Source organism: Euphorbia lathyris, chromosome 7, assembly GCF_963576675.1.
Source record: "Euphorbia lathyris chromosome 7, ddEupLath1.1, whole genome shotgun sequence".
Lineage (NCBI taxonomy): Eukaryota > Viridiplantae > Streptophyta > Magnoliopsida > Malpighiales > Euphorbiaceae > Euphorbia > Euphorbia lathyris.
Genome location: NC_088916.1, coordinates 11,570,188 through 11,579,159, shown reverse-complemented (window position 1 = coordinate 11,579,159; position 8,972 = coordinate 11,570,188). Strand labels below are relative to the sequence as shown.

General features: G+C 31.1%; 1 protein-coding gene across 1 annotated transcript; it reads left to right on the top strand.

The window, feature by feature from the left end:
• Positions 1-773: 773 nt before the first annotated feature.
• On the top strand, positions 774-4,886 carry LOC136200658 (putative 12-oxophytodienoate reductase 11). The gene is made up of 5 exons (XM_065991083.1): positions 774-1,005; positions 1,890-2,030; positions 2,126-2,256; positions 3,926-4,078; positions 4,174-4,886. The coding sequence occupies exons 1-5, from the start codon at positions 908-910 to the stop codon at positions 4,764-4,766; spliced, it is 1,116 nt and encodes a 371-aa protein (XP_065847155.1). The 5' UTR covers positions 774-907; the 3' UTR covers positions 4,767-4,886.
• Positions 4,887-8,972: the final 4,086 nt, after the last annotated feature.

Sequence of the window (8,972 nt, the reverse complement as noted above, 5' to 3'; positions counted from 1 at the left end):
CCATTTTTTGTATTTCTAATTGGTTTATGTGCGTGGCCAAGCTTATTTCAATGACATCAGAGGGTAAATAGGCTGCGGAATGTCCGAATTTGTTTGTAAATGTTAATTTAATTTTAACAATTTGTTTAATAAATTAGTTTGTGTTTTCTTTTTTGTTTTTGATGTGATATTAATTGAAAACAGACTCACATGTTAATAATTCGATAATCTCTAATTATAATAAATTTGCAACTTGATAACTCTTCGTATGTATCACACTTTTTACCATTGTTATTAACTTAAAAGAGTTATTAATAGTCTATATGCATTTAGAAGTGCTAAGCAAGAGGCTGGTAGATTCAACGGACAACTTTGAGGGGCTTAATATTTCCTCTCGGAGGAATATTAACATTCTCCAAACGTGACTAACTTCTCAAACTCACTTGCTTCTCGCAATGAATCTCTGTAACATTCTTGGATCTAAAATGCAAGTGTTGACTCTTTCTCCAACACGGGTCGTGCCTAATTGTCATTTCTCAATTAGATTACGAGTCCAAACATTACCGTAGCGTCATGATGGATCTCCACGGGTGAAAGTTTAGAGGACAAAACGCGATTTTTAATAGAGTTTAGGGACCATAAATGTATAAGCCTTTAACTTTCATTAAAAAGGAGAAAAAGAGAGTGGGGTTCGAGACCCACTCCCATAAAGTTTCAACGATTTGAAATTTTGTGTTCAAATACCGTCATTCGTCATCGTCTACGTCAAAATGGAAAGGAGAAACAGAAGGATGTTTCCATTCCTGCTCTACGATCTCTTGTTCGTTGAGTTCTTTAAATACCCATTTCGCGGGTTGATCTGTCTCCCATTCAATTCCATTTCATTCTACTCTACTCATCTAATTCATTCCAATTTTGATTCGAAAAAATGAGATTCGAAACCCAAACACAGCATAACACTACCATGTCTTCTGCTCTTCCTCTCCTCAACCCTTACAAGATGGGGAACTTCAATCTTTCTCACAGGTAACATTAGTTCTATCCCACATTAAGAGGGATTTTAATTGTTTGATGAGAATGCTAGTATTCGATTTGATCTTCCAGGTGTTTGTTTTAAGTTCTGAATGGGTTTTTTTTGGAATTAGTGTTTCAATGTTGCTAGGAAATGGGCCTATTTTGTTTACGAATCATCGAAAATGCAGCACAGAGAGTAATTAATTGACTCCTTGCTTAATGATTTTATGGTTATGTGCCCTGCTTTTATGGCTCTGTTATGGCTGCTTGGCTATGTTATTTTCCGTGCAACAATAGGTTATAGCTGTTTGGCTATGTTATTTTCCCAAACTAGTACTTGTGCTACTTTGTTAAAGTTGAATTACAGACAGGGGCGGAGACAAGCCCCCCATCTTCCGGAATCACCCTCTACCATGGATGGTTTCCGGCTCCTGTCCGTTGGAACTATCCTGTTATTGGATGGTTTCGGTCTTCTGTTTTTAACAAATTAAGGTTGGGAGTGGTTAATTAACTCATTGAGTTGTATTTAATTACACAATCCAACTTGATTAATATATCATAGAAGATAAATTTCTCCAAAATTTGTTTAAGATGATACAACCTTATTTTTGTAGTCTAAATCTAGCTTAGTTTTGAGAAGTTTTATATTGCTATATAAAAATTGGTTCTGGACCACTAAGATGATAACACTTGTCACATACGAAATTTTTTTTGAGCAAGTTCAATTTAGCAAAAAAAAATAAAATAAATAAATAAATAAAATGTGAAAATTGGCGACCAATCATGCATTTGCTACTGATTACAGAGTTAAAGTTGCTAGCTTTATCTTTTCCTGCAACAATTTGGGGGAAAAAAGGAAACCAGTTTACTAAATACTTTAATATTTTATGGTTCAGAGTGGTTCTGGCGCCATTAACCAGGCAGAGATCTTATGGAAATGTTCCACAGCCACATGCCATATTGTATTATTCTCAAAGAGCAACCAAAGGGGGTCTTCTTATTGCTGAAGCTACTGGAGTTTCTGACACTGCTCAAGGGTATTTTCCTCTCTACTTATTATATGCAAAGCTACTAATGAAACTTGAACTCTTAAGTATTAAATAGTTGGTTTGTTTGTTTGTATAAACTGAAGGTATACAGATACTCCTGGAATTTGGACTAAGGAACAAGTTGAGGCCTGGAAACCAATTGTAGATGCTGTTCATGCCAAAGGCGGCATCTTCTTCTGTCAGCTGTGGCATGTTGGTAGAGTTTCAAATGCAGGTTAGTTCTTCATTACTTTATTCTTTTGTTCTGGTGTCTCTATCAAAAAAATGTTCAACTTGGTATTATTGCAAGACTTCTATAAAGATTATGAGCTGTTTTCTGTAACCTTACTCGCATATCTTGTTGTTGATACCCAAAAATGGCCGAGTCAAAAAGCAATTGTGATTGTCCAAATTAAGAAAATTTGGGTAAATTTGTCTGTACGTACCTTTGATGCTTTGGCTCTTCTTAAATTTTTCTCTATTAGCTTAAAGATAAAAATAAAAAATGATGCTTTGGCTCTTCATAATTTACTAATTTTGGGAAAAAACCAGGTGCTCTATGTGAAGATGTTTGAATATACTTTACGGGACGTTTGGTATTCTATTGGGATAGGGATAGGGATAAAGGTTGGGATAGGGATAAGGATAAATGGTTGGGATAAGGATAAAAATATGATACTCGAGAATTATTATTCAATGTTTGGTATGTGGGATAGGGATGTGGATAAAATAATACATTTTACTATTTTAACCTTATTTAAACTACATAATATTAATTTGAGGGATAAGATAAACTTTTCCATCCTATTAAAATCGCAGGAGCTTATCCCGCCTCCTTATACCACCCCCTCCTGGGTATAGGATTTGAGGGATAAGAGGCTTATCCCTCATCCGTCTCAATCTTCTATCTCCCAAACAAACACGGGATAACTTATCTCGTATTTTTTATCCCTATCTCGCCTCCTATATCCCTTCTAACAAACACCCCGTTAGGGTAAAGTCAAAAAATAACCCTGTGCTTTCACGTGTTTGGCAAATTGGTACTTGAAATTTTTTATTTTTTATTTTTGCTAAAAACGTGCATCTTTTAGTTTTAGTTTCACACTATAAATGATCGTTAAGGACCTCAAAATGGTACTTGAAATTCTTTTTTTTTTTGTCTAAAAAGTGACTAAGCTTTTTCTTCGTTTTTTTTTTTTTGCTAAAAACGAGCAACTTTTAGTTTTAATTTGACACTATAAAAATGATCGTTAAAAACCTCAAAATGGAAAATTCCAAGATATAAAGTTGTTTAGTACCACATTTACTATAGAACCAAATTTTTAATTTTCAAAATCATCATTTTCAAAGTTTTATTTCTCTAAAACATTCATTTTCTCTCTTCTCACCAAACAAAACCTAATGACCTCAAAATTAAAAAGTTGAGGAATTAAAGTTGCGTAGAATATCATTAGGTCTTTGAATTTTTCAACTTTGAGGTCGTCAACGTTCACTTTAATTGCAAGATCCTTGTTTTTAGTAAAATGAAAAACCTATGTCATCTTCTTAACAAAAACGAAAAAGCTCAGTCAACTTTTGGACAATTTTTTTTTTCATATACCAGTTTGACAATACGTAAAAGCACACATGGGTTTTTTTTTTGGACTTTAACCTATACTTTATATGTCTTGAACCTTAAATACAATCTTATAATCTTTGAGCTCATAGATAAGTGTGAAATACCATGTAATATCCCTGTAAATTTGACCGAGGAAGCTCTGTTTATATCATGTAAATAACCTTAAATATCATTCACTTCTTGGATGTCCTCGACTTTCTTGACGTTATATATTAGACATATTAATCCAGATTCTTGTAATTCATTCTCTCGATCTGATGAAGAACTCTTATCTTGATCTTCATAGGTTTTCAGCCAAATGGGCAGGCTCCTATCTCTTCCACAGACAAACCCTTCACTGATGCTGGAGATTTCACACCTCCAAGACGGCTACAAACAGATGAAATTCCTCAAATTGTCAATGATTTCAGAATTTCTGCAAGAAATGCCATGGAAGCTGGTACATTTCTTTGTTTTGTAATGTTCGGCTCACGTAATTCACATATTCTGTGTGACATTATTCACTAATTTGAAATTTCATTTTGTTCCTTGCAGGTTTTGATGGAGTGGAGATCCATGGAGCTCATGGTTACCTAATTGATCAATTTATGAAGGATTTAGTGAATGATCGAACAGACGAATACGGCGGATCTCTGGAGAACAGATGCCGATTTCCTTTACAAGTAGTTGAAGCTATAGCAGACGAGATAGGAGCAGATAAAGTTGGAATTAGACTGTCTCCATTTGCTCACCATATGGAAGCCGGAGACTCAAATCCTACAGCATTAGGACTTTACATGGCAGAATCCTTGAACAAATACGGAATTTTGTACTGTCACGTCGTTGAACCTCGAATAAAAAATGCCGCAGAAACATCTGAAACTCCGGAGAGTCTTGTGCCTATGAGAAAAGCTTTCAAAGGAACATTTCTTGCTGCTGGGGGATATGACAAGGAAGATGGAAACAAAGCATTGGCAGAAAACCGTGCTGATCTTATTGTTTATGGTCGTCTTTTCTTGGCGAATCCAGATTTACCGAAAAGATTTGAGCTTGATGCTACTCTGAACAAGTATCACAGAGAAACATTCTATACTTCTGATCCAGTGATTGGTTATACCGACTATCCTTTTCTTGAAGACTCTTCGTAGATTTTGCTTATATTTATGTACTGATATGAACTCTCTCTCCATTGATGTAGAAAAAGGTTGTATCATTGATGATTTATTGTTGAATGTAAGTTTTGGAAATAAAGTATGTTTTCTCTTGGACTTGTTCTATTTGGAGAAAGTGTTGCATTTGTGAATAAAGAGAGTGAAAGTAAGTAAGTGGTAGTATGCCCCAGCTTTGTCTAAAGTGATTTAATTAAAGTATGATGATTTAAAGTAATTTTGGTTACTATATGCTTTTTGACTTTTTGAATTTCTAATTTTGTTTTTAGATAAATTTAGAAAACTAAAATTTTGTTATATTTATATATTTATATATATATATATATTAGGATTACAGTTAGGATGAAGTGCTTATTAGGTAAATTACACCCATATGGCCATTGAATGGACCAATTTTAACGTTATGGTCACTGAACTTCATTTCTAACGATAAGACTACTAAACTTTACACTTTTTAATATCGGTGGCCACTCAACGTCTCAAACCAACTGTTGACAGCCTCAAAATAAAAAATTCGAAGAGTTTATGATATTCTACGGAACTTTAATTCTTGAAAATTTTCGTTTCGAGATTATTTAAGTGTTGTTTGGTTAGAGATAATGAATTTTTAGAAAGAGAAAACTCCAAAAAATGTGATTTTGGAAAATTAAAAATGTGGTTTCATGGTAAATGTCGTTCTGAACAATTTTAATTCTTGAATATTTTCATTTTGAGATCATTAACGGTGATTTTGAGGAGTTAGTTAAAGTCGAGTAACCACCGATGTTAAAAAGTGTATAGTTCAATGGTCATACTATTAAGAATTGAAGTTCCGTAGCCATAATGTTAAATAGATAAAGTTCAATGGCCATGAATGTAGTATGTCCTATGCTTATTCATGTTAAAAGAAGGGGATTCCTAAACCTACCCACAAATTCCTACATTTAGCCCGTGAAAAGGCGAAACTGCCATTTCAACAAATTCACTAATCTTCTCAAATTCCCAAATCCTCTCAAAAACCCAAAACTCTTAAAAATCTAATCTGGACTAATTTGGTAAAAAAACATGAAAAATGACTAATGATACGTAATTTTGTTCGAAAATATGTTTTATTTACAGTTGCTTATAGTAAAATCAAATGATTTTTTTAAAAAAATCAATTTTTCGGTGTCGGGGCATATGAACAATATGCCTCCACCACAGGTGGGGCGTATGAACATCACGCCCCACCACAAGTGTGGTGGAGCGTGATGTTCATACGTCCCACCTGTGGTGGAGACATATTGTTCACATGCCCACGTGTGATTTTTTTTTTTCCAATTTTACATTTTAATTATTATTATTCTAAACAATTATAAATATTATAATTATTCTAAAAAATTGACTTGTTGTAATTTTTTAGTATATAGAATTCTTTAGAACTTATTGTTTTTAACACATTTTAATACATATTTGATACTTCATATTATATTATTTAATTATAATTCAAATTATAATGTTAATAATTAAAATATTTAGAATTTTTTAGAATAATTATAATATTTATAATTGTTTAGAATAATAATAATTAAAATATAAAATTAGAAAAAAATTCACACGTGGGCATGTGAACTGTCTTTCTTAAATCTATCACACAACGATCCATGAAGGAATGGAATCGGACGAATTGACTTGTTGTAATTTTTTAGTATTTAGAATTCTTTAGAACTTATTGTTTTTAACACATTTTAATACATATTTGATACTTCATATATATTATTTAATTATAATGTTAATAATTATAATTCAAATTTTAATGTTAATAATTATAATATTTAGAATTTTTTAGAATAATTATAATATTTATAATTGTTTAGAATAATAATAATTAAAATGTAAAATTGGAAAAAAAACATTCACATGTGGGCATGTGAAGAGTCTTTCTTAAATCTATCACACACCGATCCATGGAAGAATGGAACCGGGCGAATTGACTTGTAATTTTTAATATTTAGAATTTTTTAGAACTTATTGTTTTTAACACATTTTAATACATATTTGACACTTCATGTATATTATTTAATTATAATGTTAATAATTATAATTCAAATTATAATGTTAATAATTATAATTCAAATTATAATGTTAATAATTATAATATTTACAATTTTTTAGAATAATTATAATAATTATAATTGTTTAGAATGATAATAATTAAAATGTAAAATTAAAAAAAAAAATTCATACTTGGGCCCAACATCACGCTTCACCACGTGGTGAGGCGTGATAGCCACACGCCCGCATTCCGTAGAGAGAATTTTTTTTACAAAGACTAAAACAATAAGGGCGGTTTCGTCATTTCACGGGGCTAGGGGTGGAAAATGGTGGTTGGATATAACAACACCCTAAAAGAATAAAGGTATAATATTCAAATTTAATCCTAACATTTCAAGCGAATTACAAATTTAGTTTTAACGTATGAAATAGTGTAAATTTTATCCTAATGTTTTCAATCAATATCAATTTTAGCAATAACTATCGCAAATTTGGAAAGACTGGTTTGCCTATTATTTAACTGTCACATAGAATATTCCAAACAAGTTCGTAGATAAATTGAAGCAGTTTCATACATTATTTTTTTTGTTTTTTCTAGCTATATTAATAACACAATAAATATTTTGACAGAAAAAATTGTGATAGCAAATTTAGTTTTAGAATTTTTATAATTTTGTTAGTAATACACAAAATATCTTAGACATAATTGATATTCGTAAGGTCTGAAGTGACAGTTAAATACCAGTCAAACCAGTTTTTTCTAATTTTCGATAACATAACGCCAAAATTTGCACAATTTCTTAGGTTAAAGCTAAATATGCGCTTCACTTAAAACCTTAGAGCATCTCCAACAGCCTCTCAGTGGCTCCTCAAATCAGTAAAAGTATATTCATCCTCTCTATTAGTAGAGTGACTCTTTAATTCATTTTTTTATTAATACTTTGAGGAATCTCAATCCTCACACTATTGATAAATATAATAATAATTAATTATTTTAATGATAATTAATAAATAAGGAGTGGATATGAAAAGTATTGTTGGAGATAATATCTTAGTCACTCTTAAATCACTATGAGTCAATTATTTATATTATTTTTAGAGAGTGCACTAAAAATCTTTTGAAAATACTCTTAAAATTAAATTTGATCTTTATCCTTTAAAAATGGAGGCACTTTAAGATACGAAACTTTAAAATATTTAATTAGCATTCTCACTAATTATGTAGGGACTAGTGAGAATGCTAATTAAATATTTTAGAAAATCATGTCTTAAAGTATTTCATTGGGTTAAATTATTCTCAATGATTATATTTGGCTAGTCCTTTTGATTAGTTTTTTTTTCTTTTAATTTTATTTACTTTTAAATAAAATTACCAAATAGAAAGTGAATTAGTTAATATGGTTGGAGCAAAATATAAATTTACAAGTTAATATTTTATATAAAAACTCAAATAGCTAGTTAATGCTGGAAATTTCAATGGATAGAACCTTTCAGTCCTTTAAAAATCTCAATACAGGTATTTATATATTACACATGAAAGAAACATTAGGAAAAATGAGGTTGTTGCATTTCGATTCTAAAATCTCACATCTAACGAAGGAGACGATAAAGTCAGTTTCAGAAGACAACTGAGGAAGTTAGAAGCATATTATTTATTAGATCTACAATGAGATGATTGTATCAATTGGATCGATGGTAGAAGGAAGGACAATGGTATATTATTAACACATATGAAGGAAACATCGGAAAAAGTGAGGTTGTTGCATTTCAATTCTAAAATCTCACATCTAACGAAAGAGACGGCAAAGTCAGTTTTAAAAGACAACAGAGAAAGTTAGAAGCATATTGTTTATTAGATCTCCAATGAGATGATTGTATCGATTGTATCAATGGTAGAAGGATGGACAATGGAGGTATTTGTATATTATTAACGCATATGAAGGAAACATCAGAAAAAGTGAGGTTGTTGCATTTCGATTCTAAAATCTCACATCTAACGAAAGAGAAGACAAATTCAGTTTCAGAAGACAACGGATGAAAGTTAGAAACATATTATTTATTAGATCTATAATGAGATGATTGTATCGATGGTAAAAGGAAGGAGGAAAAACGATTATAGAATTGGAAGAAAAAGAAAGGATTCATAGGAGATAATATAATTATAGTATTTTA